Below are 19,617 nucleotides of genomic sequence, written 5' to 3'. Positions count from 1 at the left end.
AACTAAAGTTTGTTTATTGTAGTTCTCTAAATGGGATTTGGTTCTTTTGTTTTTTTTCTGCAGGGTGGACCTGCCAACTATGTGGCATCAATAATAGTGAGCCAGACACCTGTGCAATGTGCGGTGTCACCGCACTTGCTGAGCACCCCACTGTAGACAGAAGCCATCAAACAGTTGACACTGATCCGGATATCGAACCCATTCATCTTCAGGATCTGGAACCCACTGAGAACCATAGCAACGAAAATAACCGACTGAAAGCTGACGATGATCCTGTTGAAGTTCACTTTCCACAGGGCCAGGTAGCCTTGATTTCTTATGCCCTTTGCATTTGATGAATTTTAGCATTTATTGAGTAGTTGTGTCTCAGCAGGCACACTAATTCCATTGTGAGAAAACTGAAGCACTTAAAACACAGGCACAAGGGTTAGGACAAGTACTGTGTTCCTCCTGGTGTCTATCTTTTTAGCGCTACAGTTTTTTCACAATCATTGTTTACCAACTTGCTCAGCTGCGTGTCTTGAGACTTTAAATTTTAAAACCTTTTTTTGATATGCAGATAAAAATTTGCAAACATTTCGCTGATATGATGTTATATTTAAATAACACCTTATGTGCCTGAGGAAAAATAATAGCCAGTTTGGATTTGCTGACCAATGTAGTATTGTGTGAAAGCGTCTGAATCTCTACTGTCCGTCAACATTTAAGCACTTTCTGGCCTAATTTCAGATGTTGGCCAAGTCTGTTCTGGTTGTTTTAACTTGATGATTTAACTCAGTTTTCGAATTTCACTTTTCAAATTGCTTAAGGTTAATTTTGTGAGTGGGCCAAGCCCATTAGTCAAACCATCCCTCACCTTTATGCACCTTAAGAGGGCAGTGTGATAGCAATGTGTTTGGATCCATCATGCACGGATGGAAGTTGATGAAGGTGGTGACATGCGATACTCGGCATGAGTGAGTGGCAGTAGAGCTTGCAAAGTGATCGGCTGTGACGATAGCTACGAGGTTTCATACTCACTCCCCATAAGATTCCTAGGTTCGAATCAGCTCCGTTCCTTTTTTTTTTTTTAGCAGAGGCTTCACACAAGATTCATGATTGGATTTGACCATGCTAAATAGTGCTTATGAGCTAAAATATTTTGTTTATAAACGCTGCCGTAGTGGCTCAGTGGTGAGGGCCAAGGGTTGAGAATGAATTCAGTCGCAGCTGTTGAGGCGAAGTTTCAGTGGAGGCAAAATGCATAAGATACCTATGTGCTGTGTGATGTTAATGCACAGTAAAGACCTCTAGCTGGTCTAAATTAATCTGGACACTACAGCATCCCTTATAGCATGCCTCATACATAGCCTGTGCCCCACTTCAGGACAGCTATCCTCACGAGCATTTTTATTTTATTTATAGCTTAGAAAATTTTTTCCCTTCATTAGAATATTTGAAATACACCAAAAGAAAGATCTGTCCTCAGTTAAAGTGTAGAGTGTTAGATTGGGTAGTGACACACTATGAAGATACTTCAGCGCGGACACACATTACAGATAGAGAAACGCACCATGAACAATAACAAAACAAACATCAAAGGAACAGGAACAGGATGTTTTGCTAAGAAAACATGGGAAAGCAAGAGGATACCTGTCCGTTGTGTTAACCATGAAAGATATGACAACCACTACACAATCAAGTTCATTTCAGCTTTTTCCCCGTTTTGTTTTGTTCATTTTGCATGGCATTCAATAAGGAATTTCGACGTGTTGCGATTTTGCCCAGCTTTTACCTGTGTCATTGAAAGTACCACTACTAATGGGCAGTGCTAAAGGTCCTAATGATAGTAATTTTTTTTTTTAGACTACCCATTATTAAACTGTTTACTCATCGAGTACCATTAGAGATATCGAGCTTTCTAGTGAAACTTGTATTAAATGTGTACTCTCCTTCATATTGCTAGGTCCACAATAACCATCCAAGTATCCTATTTAGTTTTGCATAAGTGTGCAATGTCTTTTTTTTTTTTTTTAGTGTGTGTGCGCTGTCGTGATGCTGGGAATAAGTCGACCCGGCCTTCACTTGGTAGCGTGCAGAGACTCCGGGTTGATGAAGGATTGAATCTTCGAAGTTGGTAAAATATATACAAGCAGGTTTAATGGCACTTTGAGAAAACTTATTTACATGAAAAAAAAAGGGTATATCAGCAAAATGGCAAGCGTTAAGAGTTCATAGCAAGAAGCGTCTGGATGAGCCGTTTACCCAGGGCTCAGAGCCTCATTTCGTGCTCTGCAACTTTCTTAAATCCCCTATGTCCAGCCCCTCTCTGAAGATGCTGACCAATCAGTTCCAGGGCACACCCCTCAGATATCGGCAACCAATCGAACACATCACTGCACTGATGGTCTGATGCACTGACTGGTCCAGTATTGTTTCGTCTGGCGTGGTCACTTGTTGTCGGGTAGAGCTTGGGAACGGCGAGGAGGTAAATTTCGATTCTTCTGCAAAGATCCGCTATGTTGGTTCCGGCAAGTGGATTTCCTTCTCAGAAACCCAAGTGTACGTGCGCGCCACGAATACTGCTTCCAGCATTGTCCCTTTCCAGCAATTGCAACTCTTTCCTGCATTCACGGGAAATCCTCTAATGGCCGTAATCCTTATGCTCCTTTCTTCTCCTGTACGTCAGCGGACGTGTCACTCCGATCATCTCCTTTGGACAATAGGCATTCCTCACTTGACAATAGCGCCTCTCGACGGGAAGGGTGAACAGTTGAACAAAAGCACTTCCGGCTATTTCTCACAGGGCGACGTTTCTTTGTATTTTTGTTGACGTTCCCTTGACAGGGCCAACTTGGCAGTTGTAGGGTCACGACAAAGCAAACCATGCTCACACAAAAAGATTCATGTGAACACGCTCACTTAGAGCCCTTGCACAAGCAGCACATATCAATACCATGCCCACAGGCGCACAATAGTGTGCGCAAGCGCGGACCATGCACGGTCACAACAGCGCTTTGTCAGTACTAGTGCTGTTTAGGTTCGCCATTTTGTATTTTGTTTTGTAATGTGCATCTCTTGCTTGAACCCTGTTTGGTCCACCAGTATGTGATAAATAAAAATAAATAAACTGCTAATATTGACAGCTAAAAATTATTTCATGTAAACTTGAAAGAATTAGCAGCTTTGGGACAGCTTTCACGTAATTAGAGGAACATACTTTCAATAGTATTTCCAAAGGGAAATTTGACATTTTCATAGCAATTTATTAGCAAAAACATACTGATCTTTAACTGTGTATGTTGTTTCAGAGTGCCCTTGCATTTTTTTTTTTGAATAGAGCATAATGAAATACTGTAGAACTTCACTTTTACTCTATCTGCTATTCAAGGTATGATGTTTCATTATTACAAGTTGCTTATTAGTTAAAAAATGTCTAGGTTGTGCAGTTTCACTAACATTAATCCAGTGTGATGATTTATTTTTTTTAAATTTATTGCAGTTTGTAGCAAAATACAGTTTTTGCCGTGGGACCGAGGCTAAAGGTGACGTACAAGTCACTTGACTAGGCCTTCGGCACCACAATTGACATGTGCAACACAACGCAGCAGGCACAAAGCAGCACAAAATAGTCAGTCATATGTCAGAATGCAATACAAACACAAACCAGGAGTAAAACACATAAAATGCAATCTTTAACATACATCAAGGTAACAGTGTCAACAGTAATTGGTATTACACAACAGAAATAGGAAATAAATAATCACGTATGTTCCAAAAGGTACATCTTAATTTGTTTTTTTAATGTTAGCAAGGAGGATTATTGTTCAAGTAGATAAAATATGTCAGGATAACAGTTCAAGAGATTAGGGATTTGCCAGTGAATTAACTGCAATCCGTACCCGGTCCTGATGCGAGGTTTTATAAAGTTCACATTTCTAAAGACCTAATGTGGATCTGTGTTGATAAACATACTTAAAAACGCATTACTGTCAGTTTTGTATTGTCGGTATGTAAGTTCGGATAGTCGTTGCTTATAGAGGGCTGTAATACTTAATATATTACTTAGTTTAAAGTATGCAGACACAGAATCATATCTAGACAGATTGTAAATAAACCGAAGGCCTTTCTTTTGGCTTTCGGTTCAGGACCGAAATAGGGAACCTTTCTTTCATATGTTTTTATTGCATTCGTTGAGAATTTTTTGTTTTCTTTTATTTTAGCTTAGGTGTAACAGAAGCTTAAGCCAAGTAGGCTAAAGATGTTGCAAACACTTTACTAGGGTCTTTCTTTTATCAAAGTAGTTTTTGTGTCGTCTACGTATAGGATATACTCATATCACACATAATTTCCTCCTAACAATAAAAACAAATCACTCTGTGAAATGTGTTGTGACGCGCTCATAGTAAATCATATTCTGATCTCATGCCCACGACTTGAGGATCTTAAGAAAACATATTTGACTGTATTTTATAATGAACGCATTCCATTTCATCCTGCGTTGCTTTTAGGCGAACAAGCATTTATCGATTTTTCTCGGGTTTGTACGTTTCTTAAGAAAGCCAATGTTTTATATCAAATATGAGTATCATAACTGTAAGCACTCTCATCACCCAACCTTTTGTTTGGCACATCATAGCCGCAGTTGCTTTTGCGCCATTAAACCCCATATAATTAACTAACTGACTAGGGTCTTTCATCCTGCCTGGAGAGACTCAACAGCAGCAATACGTCAGCAGTTCTACACGGAAAGAAAAAAAGCAGAAAACAACTCATAGCCTCAAAGATTAAGGAAAGATTCGGGAGTATAAGACATGCATATGTGCAGCATATTACAAAAGAAACACTAAGTCACTGGGCCACATGGTTGAACTCAAATGTGTTGTGTTGGAAGAAAAACTATGGAGTACAAACAGGTGTGCTCATATAGACATAAAAAAAAAGAAGCAACCTATGCATGAAAAAAATGATAAAGGTTGGGGTGTGTGTAGTAAATCTAGCGAGCTAGCATTGTGTCAACTTGCATTTGGAATTTATTTGATTTTTTTTTTTTCAAATGCTCAAAATTATAATGCAAGTACTAATGGACAGCTCTGTCTGTTCCTAATTAAATCTGATGTAACTGTAGGCAAAAGTGTTTGTGTGTCATTGTGATATTTGTTGGTTATTTTTATTACCGTGCATTAATTCTTTTTTTTTTTCTTCTGTTCAAAGCAGGATGGATGTCATACTGAAGAAACAAAGCAACCACCACAGCCATTACTGCCACAAGACTACATGCGACTGGTGGAACTTGATGGACAAGATTTGGTGCCAAGCATGGAAGCTTTTGAGTGCTCAGTTTGCTTTCTAGGTGTGGAGCCTGGTCAAGGGGTCTTGTTGAGAGACTGTTTGCACATGTTCTGCAGGTACCATTTGTCTTATTCATGAAGCCATAGTTACTTATCTTATATCAAACTTGAAAATAAAAAAGTGAAAAAAAGTGACTGCTTGGTACAGGTGGCAGCCCTCGGTTCTATCCTTAGACTAGGACTAATGTTTTTTCAGCTATTGCATCTTCAGGAGTGATGTTTCTGTTAAAGCTGTATAAATTTTCTTTGTGGCCATAAGGCGGTGGGGGATCCCATTAAACTTTGGACTAACAACATTGCCAACTTTGTGTTGTTAACTAATTCTCCCCACCCTGCCATCTATTTGCTGGCCTTCTGTTTAGCTGTGTTAGTACTAAAACTGCCCAGGATAGGCGGTAGTCCTGTGCTCAATCCCTGGACTGTGATGAAGTTTTCTTCAACTGCGAAGTTTGTGTGACAGCTGTATAGAATTCCTTTGTGTATTCATATAGTAGATGGTAATGGGTAATTCCTCCCTTGCCATAGATGCAGAGAAACATGAAGAAAAACACTGTGTATGTAGTTAGAATCTTCACACTGAAATTGACGAAACTGCCATTTATTTATGGTGGTCAGCTTGGCTTACATGGTTCGCAACACCAGGGTTTACTGAAGTGTTTTTAATTTCCTTCCCTTTTCAGAGATTGCCTATCAAACTCTGTTCGTTATGCTGAAGAGGCCATGGTGAAGTGCCCCTTTAGGAATGATGAGTACTCATGCAATAGCCATTTGCAGGAACGAGAAATAAGGGCGGTGAGTGCACCATGATTTTGCCTTACAAGCTTTACTTAGCAGATAGGAGCTAATGTTCAGCTGTGTTGGTTCGTGTGTGATAACGGCATGAGCATTGCAGCATTCTATTAAGATACATATGAGGCATGTTCAGTATGCTGTGTGGTTTGAGACATGTCTGGATAGGCAGTAGCAGTTCAGTCTGATGAAAGCACTGGAAGTGACAGCGAGGCAAGTGCACTGTATTGTGGGCCTGTGCTTCAGATGTGAGGAAATCTTAGCTGCATTGTGTGATTAAATTAATTGCAAAGGAAAGGAAGAAGCTGAAAGACAATTGTGAAGAGATAATTGCAGTTAATGGTGATGATGCACCGTAAAATTTTGGGTCAAGCAGTTTAATTGAGATAAGGGTTCAATTGAAGATTACCCCTTTTCAGGGTGTTCTGTTGAAGCATCTTCAGAGATGAAGGTTCTGTAGTATCACTGGGATAGGGCCAGTGTTATAACTCATTAAATAGGCATTTCAGTAGGCATTGTGTCAATTGTAATTAATTACATTTTTATGAAGTCAGTTCCTAGATGCCACGAATGTTGATGCCTGAGCGTAAAACATGTCACCAGCTATTTGCGAGAAAAAGTAGACATGCTCAGGGCAAATTAATGATACTTCTATTCTTAAGTTATTACTGATGATGAAACGTGGGTGTACTGCTATGACCCGGAGACCAAACAGGGTCCACATAATGAAGCTCTAGGAGTCACCGGCTCTAAAGAAATTTCTGGCCAACAGTGAGCTGGAAAGGTCATTTTATCAGTTGTTTGAGATGCAGAAGGTGTTTTCCTACTTGAATTCTGTCACAGCAAACAGCATTGGTCAATCATTACACGACGTACCATTAGCATATAATAAGTTGGTGGCTGAGGAGGAATTTCTGGTTTTTCAAAAACTTGTTGTACCTGGTGAAAATCTGGCAGTAGCTGAAATGCACAGCAGTGATCCAGAGCCTTGTGAGACCTACGCTGAAAGCTGCGCACTGTTATGCCTTTGCTTTCTTATGGGGTCTGTCCTATTTGCTTGCACACTGCAGTGTGAGGCATGTTAACTCTTAATATGGGTTGCAAGATGCCTCATTTGATAACTGCTGCTCTGCTTTTTTCCGAGCATGCACAAGTCACAAAGCATGTGCACTGCTTGATATGGGACATTCTTGCCTTAAGAGCCTACGTCCCTTTTTGCATCACTGGTGGTGTACAAATAGGGGCAGTAAGAATACCGAAGTTTATTTCCATTTCTTATGACTGCAATAGTTTGTGGGAGACACTGTGTATCCTGAGCCATTTTTTTCCCCATGAACTACTTTCTCACACATTTTTAGCACTGGTGTTATATTTTCATGCTATTTTATCTACCATGAAGCAGTTGTCATTTTTTTTTTTCAATTTTGCTTTGTTAAGAGTAACATTGTAGTTCACATGCTTATATTTTTGACCGGAAAAATTGCTGCCCTGAATTTTGCTTGTATTAATTGATGATTGGTTGAAGGGGGACTGTGGTGTCTGATTCAGACCAGACGCATGACACGGGACCACGCAAGCGCAGTGTGCAAAAACCCCTCTTTATTCATCACAGTGAAGCCACTTATATAGGGAATCATATTGAATGACGATGACGATATGTACACTGAAAGAAACGAAACTGAAACAAGAAATAAGGATACAATACCGCCTCCCGCTTGAAAAATACAACATAGTAATTTGCAACAACCAAAATAACACGAACTAAACACTTATTGTTCAGGTAAAGAAAACCCAAATCTTTCTACAGGTCGGCGTACCCTAGTGCTGTGACGCAAAGGTTGCTCCACCGAATCCTCTAAAGGAGCAACCACTTCTTCATTAACTTCAGCCCTTGTTTCCGGCAATCGCAACAATTCACCCTGTTCAGCGTCTGCGCGGCTTTCAGGCCCAGCGGTACCCGAGCAGTGATGAGGCAATTCCCATGCTCATTGTTCTATTGTCTGCGATTGATTGCAGGGAACCCGAACTAGTTTAGACGCGTTCCAGCAACGACCGTCGCTCATCAAAAAGCTATTTTTGCCTTTTCTGCCGACAATCTTGAAAGGCCCCGTGTAGTTTACCGACGCTTTCTCACCGTCTGCTGTCTTGCGTACACGAACGAAATCCCCTACTCTAAAGGCTGGTCTTTTCGCACCTCGCCTCCTGTCCGTATACTGTTTTACATACATCTGCTTCGTCCTAACCCTAGCAGGAACATTTTTATTCGAACCGGCATGGCCACCCTCTCTTGTCGGCAAACCCACTGTATTGAGTCTTGTCCTTGGCTGGCGCCCGTGGAGTAACTTAGCTGGTGACACACCCGTTGTTGCATGCGGCGTCGACCTATATATGCCGAGATAGTCAACCACAGCAGCCTGGAGGGGCTGTTGCTCCAATCAGGCAACCTGCATGAAATCTTTCAGCACGTGATTAAAACGTTCAATCGCGCCGTTTCCCTGTGGATAGTACAGAGAAGAACAACGATGCTCAATACCCCCCTCTCTCAAGAATGTTTCAAACATTTGCGAACTAAACTGAGGCCCATTATCTGTGACAATTTCTTCCGGATAGCCTTCTCGGCTGAACACATCTGAAAAAAATCGACCACACTCTGTGACGTCACTGTAGATGAAAAGGCAACCTCAGGCCACTTGGAATGATAATCGATCAGCGATATCATGTACCTACAGTTCGAAGGGGCCCAGCCAATCGGTCCCACTATATCCATTGCTAACTTCTGCCATGGTAGCGCTGTAAACGTCACCGGCTGCAGCGGTGCAAACAACGGTTTAGCGGACTTGTCCGCGGCCTGGCAGATATGGCAAAAATGGATTGCTTCTTCTACCTGTTTATTCAAACGCGGCCACCAGTAAAGATCACATAGTCTCTGCTGCGTCCTCACAATTCCTGGGTGACCTTCATGCGCAAAACCAACAAGGAGCGAGGTTAATTCACTCGGAACAACTACCTGCTCGCCGCGCATCAAAAGGCCATCGATGACAGAAAGCTCTTCCCGCACGTTAAAGTACGGCATTACTTCTGCTGGCAAAGCTTTTCTAGGCGCCCAACCATGTACCATGTGCACAGCAACCTGTTGCAGTGTGCTGTCTGCAGCAGTGGCCACCTGCAGCCGTTCCTTTGTTAGGCACTCTGATACAACGGCCACAATTTCTTCCTGCATCGTCTGCTGCGAATCACAGTCAAGAGGTAGGCATGAAAGCGCATCGGCCACGACATTTTGCGATCCCTTTTGGTACTCTATGTCGAAGTTACAATACAAAAGTCGAGCTGACCATTTGGATATACGCAAAGGTCGGCGTCCTGTACCGGCAGCTGAAAGTAACGTCACCAGTGCCTGGTGGTCCGTACGTAACAAAAATTTTCTACCCCACAAGTAGACGTGCCAGCGCTCGCACGCGAAGAGACAAGCAAGGGCCTCACGTTCCCCAGCGGAGTACTTCCGCTCAGCAGGAGTCAGGGCACGTGATGCGAAGGCCACCGTGCGTTGCTGAAGAACGGCTCCCAGACCCTTATCAGAAGCATCTGTCATAACAATTACATCAAGGTCTGGGTTAAACATCTGTATGACTGGGCTTGAAGACAAAGCTGTCTTAACAAGCTGGAAGCTACGCTCAGCCTCATCATCCCACGTGAACTGTTGACCAGACCGCAGGAGCCTTCTAAGCGGCTCGACGAGATCAGCAAATCGCGGCACAAACCGAGCATAGTAACCAGCGAGACCCAAAAATGACCTCAAAGTGGTAACATTGTGAGGAGCAGGCACTTTGAAAATAGCGTCAACCTTAGACTGCAATGGTGTGAGCCCTTTTGAGCTCACCGTATGCCCTAAAGAGGATAGTTCTGAAACAGCAAATGTGCATTTCTGGTTGAGCTTCAAACCTGAATCACCAATGCGTTTTAGCACCTGGTGTAGATTCTTTTGGTGCTCCTCACGTGTCTTGCCCCACACAATCACATAATCAATGTAACAAAGTACGCCTTTACAATCTTTCAGAATATGCTGCATCATTCTCTGAAAGGCTGAAGGGGCAGATGCAAGGCCAAAACACACTTTCTTAAAACGAAACAATCCTTCGTGTGTGATAAAGGTGGTTGGTCCCAGACTTTCCGGAGCCAGTTCTAGCTGGTGGTATGCCGACGCTAAGTCGAGCTTTGAGAAGCACATTCCTCCAGCTAGTTCATGAAGTAATTCCTCTGTATGCGGAAGAGGAAAAGCATCGGCAATTACTGCCTTGTTCACTTCACGTAGGTCCACACACAACCTAATTGAACCGTCCTTCTTCCTCACGACGACGATCGGTGAAATCCACTCCGATGCGTCGACAGGTTCAATTATATCTTCGGCCAGCAGGCGTTGTATCTCTACCGATACCTGTTGCCGTAGCGTGAGCGGCAGGCGTCTGAGTTTCGCAACGACTGGTTTCACAGATGAACGGCATTTAATATGGTGAACAAAGCCTTTCACATGCCCTAACTGTTCCGTGAACAAGTGCGCAAACTGGTGCGTAAATTCTGAAGGCAGTGAATCAGGGCATGTCACCTGGCAGCAATTCAAGGTTGAGCCGCTGATAGTGATTCCTAGGCTCCGAACGGCATCAAGCCCCAGCAGCGAAGTGCCCTTGGTTGTGACATGGAAAAGCACACTGACTCTGTTTCCCTTGTAAGATACGTCAGCAAGAAAGCAACCGCTTAACTTGATTTGTTCTCCGGAATAGTTACACAAATTGGCAGTCGGCGGTCGTAATGAGTACGTGTCGGCTAGATATTTGTGGTAGTGCTCTTCACTGAGCAAAGAAACCGTAGCGCCTGTGTCGACAGTCAATGACAATCTTATCTTCCCGATGGAAATGTTGGCTCGAATATCTTTCGCCGACGCATTATGGTCACCGATTTGAAGTACCGTGACGACGTTGGCCTTCTCGGGCTTTCGAACGGCATATTTCATTTTATTCGATCTGCACATGGTTGAAAAGTGACCAATTTTTCCACAAGAGTGGCAACGCTTGTTCCTCGCCGGACATGCAGTCGAGTTAGCCATATGCAATGACGAGCCGCACCTGTAGCAACTTCCTTGCTTGCACACCTTTCGCACATCTTGAATCTTGTTCATTGTACTATGTGTGAATTCCCCGAGCTCTTGTTGTGTTTGCTCAATTTGCTTCCCGATGTCAACTGCACGCTGCAATGTAAGCGAAGACCCTTCATAAAGCATGCGTTCATGGGTTGTTCGTGACGAAGTGCCTTCCAGTAATTGGTCTCGAATCATGCTATCGGTAGCACTGCCAAAATTGCAAGTAGACGCAAGGTCCCGAAGACTGTTTGTAAATGCTTGAAATGTCTCACCAGGCAGTTGTCGTCTTTGGCGAAACCGGCGCCGCTCCACCAAATCATTCGTAGCGCTCGCGAAATGCGTATCCAGAGCAGCAAGCGCGTCCTTGAACTGGTCCACCTTTTCCTCGGCCTTGGCGTCCGCAGCCACCTTGTCCTCGGCCTTGGCGTCCGCAGTCGCGTCTGCTCCTTGTGCAAGTATGCTGTAGAATATTCGCTGGCCTTCAACTCCGAGCGAGTTTAGCAGAATTGCCTTGCAACGCTTCGGCTTCAGTTCATCGCCGCCAATGGCCTCCAGGAAATTCAGGAATACGCTTTTCCACTGCTGCAAAGGCACAGCCGGGTCACCGGGTGCAGGCAAGAAAGGGGGCGGTGCTGGGAAACACCCGAGTGACATGGCTCCGATACTGATCCTCGTCGCCAATATGTGGTGTCTGATTCAGACCAAATGCATGACACGGGACCACGCAAGCGCAGTATGCAAAAACCCCCCTTTATTTGTCACAGTGAAGCCACTTATATAGGGAATCATATTGAATGATGATGACGATATGTACACTGAAAGAAACGAAACTGAAACAAGAAATAAGGATACAACAGGGGCTATTTGTTTTAGTTTTATATGAACAGTGTTTCTAAATTGTATCATCGATAGCACTATCTTTATCTAAGGCATGTATCTATGGCATCAGCATAAGCATGCAATTTCTCCTGTGGTGCAGGCAGCGTGAAGAGTTGATGCTTTAATTTAGCCAGTGAAGTTGGAGAGCAGATTTCTGAAAGAAAAGATTTGTTCACCATAGTTAACCATATAGTTAACCACCATAGTTCACCAGATTAAAAGAGTCTGCAAATGCTACTTCTGTTGCAGCTAGTGAGCCCTGAGGTGTACGAGCATCACCTGTCACGCAGTGTCAAAACTGCCGAGAGCCAGGCACCCAACAGCTTCCACTGCAAGACTGCAGATTGCCCTGGATGGTGCATGCTGGAGGACAACGTGAACGTCTTCCTGTGTCCCGTGTGTGGCCACTCCAACTGCCTCACATGCCGGGCCATCCACGAGGGCAAAAACTGCTTGCAGTATCAGGACGAGTTGGATTTTAATGCCCCCAATGGCCAGGAGGCAAAGCAGACCAAAGAATACCTAGATGTGAGTGCCAGTTTTTTGAGGTGTAATTGTAAAATAAATAATTATTTGTTTGCATTTTGAAAAATTTGTGCACTTCCAGCCTTTTATGATGGTTCAAAACTCCTTTATTTCAGCTTCAGTAGTTCCCTTGCTTTTCACTAATGGCTCTATTTTTGCAGCTGGGTTCTTTCTTGCTCTTTGTGGGCAGAAGATCTCAAAAATAAATTCTTCAGAGGCCAGCTGGGCATGCTTCAAAAATTGTGGGGGTGAAGTTGATACGTTAATAATGTTTTTAAAACTTCTCTGGAATATTTGGTCACAAATGTGGGATTCAAAACTGTGCACATGTATGTTCCTTATGGGTTATAGCTCATAGCTTGTTTTACAGCTGATGCTGTAGATGACAGTAAACCGTTGTGACCTTTCATAACTTAGTTTATTGTAAAAAAACCTAATTTTTCATTAATAGCAGAGCAAAACTCTAGGTGATGATGGTTGGTTATTGGAAATCCATATAGTTTGGCATTTACATTCTCCCCGTGCTGCCAGGGTCCCAGCATTCAATGAGCCACCAGGGTCCATAAACATGGAAATGGTGTCTGTGTTATACACTTAACAAAGCTGACAAATAACATAGAAAGGAGCACACAGGCTAAATATGTAAAGAAGGAAATTAAAGATTAAATTGTAGGACAATCAGTGGAGTAGGTATAGGGGCAGCAAAAAAGACTAACACGAATGACGAATCACTGGAGCAGCGGAATGGCAGTGTCTGGTGTTGGAGTTGACAAACACGAAGATATATGATTAGCTCACTGTCCAGTCTGATGGCGGTTCAGCATGTGCACAAGCAGCCAACACCTAATATTCACCACAGCAGCACTTCACTATGCTTGGGAAGCATCAAACACTGGGACGAAGGCCGCTTCCTATTGCCTTTACCCATGCTGTAAAGTTTGGAATGTCTTGGCACTGTCACTATCATCACAGTCGCATGCTACAGCACTGCGCAGTGTGCTTTTGCCATTTCTGTCGGCAGTCACTGTTACCTTGTACGATAGCTACAATCCTATTTTGTATTCACTTGTTGAGATTGACTTGCACAGATCTATTTGTTTGTTTAATGTACCTTACAGGTTCTTTGGTGGAGCATTTAATAATGGGGCACATTATATGTAGTCAGAGCTCTCTATAGTGAAATGATTTGTAATAAATTAATGGATATAACAAAGTAATAGCGACTTCCATTAGAAGCTCCCAGAGAAGTCATTATATTTAATAGCTCATTTTTATAGAGTAAACTTTTCCTACAGTGGGACATACCATAATTTTAGCAAACCTCACTGTCCATTTTGTGCTGAGCAGGTTATTTAATGACTTTGCCCGACACTCCTGCATTGATTTGATGCAGTGAATTGTAATTCCCCCAACCTCCTCGCTGCAACACGGCCCTCTGTGAGTAAACTATGCTTCCCGGGTTTCGTGTTTTCATTTTTGCAGCATGGTCGCACGGTATTTGACAGTATCAAGGTAGCTCTTATGTCACGGGCTCAAGCTGTGCAACCTACGCGGAGCTGTATTGCGAGTGCTTAAATGCAGCTTCATTTGGCAAAGTTTCTTCTTAAAAGTGCCCTGAAGCCAATTTCTTATGTGGCCAGCTTGCTTTAGGAGGTTGGCTCCAGGGTCTACAGAAAACATTCTCTGCATGTTTAGGAGCACTTGTTTTATGAGAAAAGTTTACAAAGTGATGATGTAGGCATGTAGGTGCAAATTCACACTTTGCAAAGCATGCATTGAGTTAAAACATGAGAACAGGAACATGCAGAGAGATAGGGAGAGATGAGTATGACTATCAGCAGGTCATTTAATCAACTTGAGAAATTACATGTGATGTCAACTGAGGAAAGCTACTACATGCCATCCAACTACGAAACTTCCTAATGGACATTGTGATTCTTGGCAGGCTTACAAACTTTTACAGAATTTTACGTGTGTGGCAGGTTTGTGGTAGCTGAAAATGGCAGTTGTGTTTTTTATCTGTGTCAGACACCCAAATTTTTCCTTATGGAAAGGCAAGTGTACACAAGTGTACAGCTGAAGGAAAGCAGGAGAAGAATCACCTTTCTGCACATAATCATGCTCTTTAAGGTGTGTGTTTAAACAGCAGCCTCCTGTCTGGCCACTGTCCGTGACTATGCATAGAAGAGTGGTTCCTGTGCTCTCCCATCTTCACATCTCTGCAAGTGCAACTACATGATACAGTTTAGAAATGCAGTTTTGCTTTTACGCCCCTTTGGGGGGTGCACATGAGATAATACTGGGACCTACCACGTCACTAAAGCTTCAGTAGAATGGTCAGTTCGGCTAGTTGGTAGCTATTCATTTTAGGTGGAACACAGCCCAAAGGGATAAAAGACCTATCATATTCAGAAAAGGCAAGAGGAATGCATCACCCAGCTATCAGTACTGATAGCATGCACACAAATTGCATGCTTGTGTTGGGTTTTTTGAGGATCTTCTCTGCGCATGTGCGCGGGAGCTAATAGAGCAAGTGAAATTAGCTATAAAAGCTATAAAAAGAGAATGTGTGCTGAAACTACTGAAAACCGTTTGCATCGCAATAATTATACCTTATGAACACCTTATGAGCATGATGGTTTTCTGCATATTGACGTGAAACTGAAGTGAGGACGGCGTTGTTTTTTTTTTCGCAGTGTCACCAAGTGCTTCACTTTCTGCTGTGTCGGGAAAGCCATCTTTTCAAAAGGGAAGGTCCCTCTTCACAAACCAGCCCCTTCGCATTTTTAGGATGCTTCACTGCAGACTCCACGCTGTGGTGAAACTGTGGGGAATTTGAAAATTTTTGTTGTATTTGGAAATTTTCGAATATTCGAAAATTCCAAATATCAATTTATCGAATACGAATACAAATCGAATAACAAACATATTCGATTTATATTCGAACTTTCGAATATTCACGCACCCTTAATTTTTTTAGTAACTATGAGAGCTTTACAATATGGCTTTAAGATATGCATCGTACCTTTTTGGAGGAATGCCATCCATTTGATATCAGTGTGCTGGAATACGACCTGAAGTTCCACATGGAGTTGTGCTTTTAATGTGTTTTCTTCCAGAACATGGTTAAAGAGGGCCAAGCAATGCACTGCCCACAGTGCCGAGTAATTGTCATGAAGAAATGGGGTTGTGATTGGCTCAAGTGCTCGGTGTGCCAGACAGAGATCTGCTGGGTTACCAAGGGGCCTCGTTGGGGACCTCAGGTCTGTGTGCTTTTTTCTCACCTTTGTGGACTGTGTTGTACACAATCTGTGATGCGTCTTTGTTCTGTCCTGAAGAGTGCTCTGCTTGCCTGCTGAATGGAAAGCTAATTTTGTAGGTTAACTGACTGCTGTTGTTTGAAGGAGCTGTCACGAACTTGGGCCGAAGTGCAATATTCTCAGCTCATTGCAATGTGCCATAAGCTGGCACCAAAAGTTTAGTCATACTGCAAATGATACACCAGAAGGCACTCCAGAACAATAGTCGGGCATCTTAACCACTGCACCACTGCGGCGGGGCTAGGACAAATAGCATTGGGATCTTTAGTGGATGCCTATTGAAACTCGATGCACACGGTGAAGATCCATGAATTCGTGACTGACCAAAAGATGCTCCCTTTTTCAAAAATGTACAGCCCACAATGTTTGCTATCTGGACCTTGTTAGTATATGGCACCTAGTGCATCGTCTAGGTACCATATCTATTTATGGTGAGAAGAACTGTTGTCCTTGCCGCCTCTACAAAACTTGGGACTTCCATAGATATTGTAGATATTGTACAGAAGTAATTACCCTGGATAGAAGCAAAACTCTTGGGCTGTATATTTTTGACTAAGTCTGTACACCTACCAGAAGCACTCTGTAACTTGTGAGCATATTCAAGTACTCTAACTGCTGTTTGAACAGTTGATTGGTGGCTTCACTACTTTGTCCCAGCTTTGCTCGGTGTATCATTAATTGAATGAAAACATTATCTTCAGCAAGTATTAAAATATCAGAAAATGCCCACAAGAACAGCATAGCTGCTGTAGGCATAAGGGTCATTAGAAACCTTAAAAGGACCGGACATTGGGTTCAGAGATGGCTGGTAAATGTGTTAAATCTGTAAAAGGAATGCTTTTGAGCATTCACCCTAAGTTTAATTCCTTGGAACGTAGCCAGCAATTTATGATCAAACTGTGCTTTTAAAATTTACCCTAAACTTTTTTGGTGCATCAGAGTATATAAGTTGAGGAGGAGAGGAGGAGGATCATTATTAATAACCAATCATATGTTTCTGGTACCCTATTAAAGGTAGCTAAAAAATTATTGCGATGAAGTGACGAGTGGAGGAACATCTATCGCTCAAATTCCTTACTTAACTTTCGGTAATTTCCTGATCCTTTTAAGATGGAAGATGTGCGGCAGCAAAGCCAGTTAGTAATTTCTCATTTCTAGAATTGTTTTCCAGTGAAAAACTTTGGCTTTTAGTTTCAGTGTCAATATTTAAATTATAAGTTTACAGTGATGGGGAAGGGCAAAGATATGTACATGGGCACCAATGTACTATATTCATGGCAGGAGCTGCCGTGGTCCTGCATGCATATTGTGGAAAGAGTTGCATAAATTCGTCACACCTCCTTTATCAGCTTTATGACCATACTGCTTGTCGTGACTGCACTTTTTTCATAATTATTAATTAAACTGCAAAAAAAAAAGTTGTGCCATGCATTCATTCGTCTGGCGCCAAAAGGAAACTTGCAGCATTATTGTAGGTTGTGCAATCGCTGAAAAGGGATCTCTTTTGTACTGGTGAGGGAATATATTAAAAATTTTGAATATGAATTGAATATGCCTGATAGTTGGTTCATATTTGATCCGATCAGGTTTGAGATTCGAGAATTATCAAATGCTAACGATTTCAGAATATGTTCCAGTGATTGAATCCCGTGCCAACTTAATAAATATGATTGTGGCAAAACCGCTGCAGTCGCTTGCCGATTTTTCGGCCCTTTGAGGGTCCGAAAAAGTGTGCGGTAAAAACCAGGCAATCCGGAAAAAACAAATTCACACTAAAAACATTACTGTTTTTACCGAGCAGCTTGAAAAACTGGTCAGTCTGCTTCTGTGTGACAGCCACACAACGATTGGAGCATCACGGTGTTCAAAGAGAGAAACGTAGTGTACCCAGGAAGTAGTTCGGGTGGAGCCTCGTTGTTCCGATATGAATCTACATCAGCGCCTTTTTTATTCTCCCCCATTAAAAAAAAAACAAAAGTGTGGCAGTGGTGGCTATGGCGGCTGTTTCTGTGGGAACAATGGAAGTCTGCTGCATGCGTTGGGTCCAAAAAACAAAAATAGCAACGCTGTCTTGTGTGCTCCAGCAATCATCTGGAGTTGGAATGCGAGCTGTAGCGCAAAGCTCCCTCGGAGGTCATGTTTTGTTGGGACACCCAGTGCATTGCAAAATGAGGTAAAACAAGCGTCTCTTGCCAGTTGGCAGCAGGCATTTTTCGGGGCACTAGACAGGCGCACAATTTTTTTTTACTCCATGCTCGCACATTGCCGTCTGCAAGCTGACTCGTGCTGCTGGCTCTCTCGCTTGCAGCTGTCTGCGAGGCATTACATATAGTCACATGATAGAAGCATGCTCATGTTAACTGGCCTGTCCTCTGTGGGGTGCAGCTTCGCTGCCACCGGTCGACAAAACAGTGAATCAGGGGCCTACGGCGCAGGCTGCCCAGTTTCGGGGATTACTGGATTCATTAACTCTCCACCTCCGTCAGATGCCAGCGCAACGGAGGAGTGTGCAGCTAGCGGTGCCTGCTGTCGAGAGTGTAGTGGGTGTGCGGTATGCATGCAGCACGAGTTAGAGGTTGCAGAAAAACAGAATGGCAGCGATGTTGTGGCAGTTTTTCTTACCTTTTAACCTGCAATCGAGAGAAAAAGTCCGGAAGATTGAACAAGAAAAGTTTGAAATGATGGAGCGCATAACTGTTCATAACAGAGTCTGAATAATTAGGCAGGTCCAGAAAATTGACGTCTGAAAAGTAGGTCGGGGACTGTATAACATCTGGGCAAATTATCTGAATATAGTGTTTAAAGATTTAGGAAAACAATACAGAGACATTCATTTCACTTTATTCTCCTCTGTTTTTGGTGTGCACCAATCACAAGCAGGTGCTGCCAGGCTTGGGCTTCATATGAAGTTCTGATATTCAGTTTTCTTTCATGCGGGTCCTGATAGGAACAAGACAGCTGGCCACTCGCCACAGACAATTGCAACGAGAAAGTGCATGTTTTTTTTTGTGTGTGTGTTGGCCCTTCCGAAATGTGTTGCGCACTTAATGTCCGTACCCATGGCATTCATCTGTCACCTTAATAACTCTCTTAACATGAGCTCTATCATCTCATTTTGGTCAGCTATGATATGCTGGAAAACCTACTTATAGAATATTTCATAGGGCTGCCAAAGGTGAGCTGAGTCGAGGTGTCAAAGCAGGGCAAGTGATTGTGCAAAAATCTCTCCTATTGTTCTGTTGTAACGGTCGGATGTTCCCTATCACTAGGCCAAATAATAGCCTCTCTGCATAATTTCGGTTTGTGAGCTTCGCTGCTACTCCATGGCAACAGCAGCTGTAGGCCGACACATTCACTGGTTGCCTGGATCCAGATGCATACCGCTTTCGGGTGGCACATTGCCTGCCATTTATTTTTCATTTTTAAAAGCTGTCTTTTATTCTGATGCCAATATTTTTTCATTTTGTTGTCCCCATTGTTCTTTCAGCATGTCAAAACTGTGCACTTGTCATGGGCTTTCCAGCATTTGTGCAAAACTGTGCACTTTTCATGGGCTTTCCAGCATTTGTGCAACATTGCCTCCTCAATAAGATTTATTTATGCGGTTTAGGCAGATGTTTAAATTTTTTTTTTATTATTTTTT

At 42.8% G+C, this 19,617-nt stretch overlaps 1 protein-coding gene across 10 annotated transcripts in view; it reads left to right on the top strand.

The window, feature by feature from the left end:
* Window positions 1–19,617, top strand: part of LOC146205878 (ranBP-type and C3HC4-type zinc finger-containing protein 1-like) — a 56,939-nt gene that overhangs the window by 36,221 nt on the left and 1,101 nt on the right. For 9 of the 10 annotated variants that reach the window (XM_084590542.1, XM_084590540.1, XM_084590541.1 and 6 more), the window contains 5 exons: window positions 64–302; window positions 5,194–5,387; window positions 6,011–6,122; window positions 12,379–12,657; window positions 15,774–15,917. In XM_084590542.1, coding sequence (XP_084446668.1) covers window positions 64–302; window positions 5,194–5,387; window positions 6,011–6,122; window positions 12,379–12,657; window positions 15,774–15,917 — 968 coding nt within the window. The remainder of the gene's footprint in view (window positions 1–63; window positions 303–5,193; window positions 5,388–6,010; window positions 6,123–12,378; window positions 12,658–15,773; window positions 15,918–19,617) is intronic. The other variant, XM_084590536.1, reaches the window with a different exon arrangement.

Source organism: Amblyomma maculatum, chromosome 1 (genome assembly GCF_055883805.1).
Source record: "Amblyomma maculatum isolate TAMU_Amacu chromosome 1, ASM5588380v1, whole genome shotgun sequence".
In the NCBI taxonomy this organism is placed as follows: domain Eukaryota; kingdom Metazoa; phylum Arthropoda; class Arachnida; order Ixodida; family Ixodidae; genus Amblyomma; species Amblyomma maculatum.
This window is presented reverse-complemented; position numbering and strand designations above follow the sequence as displayed.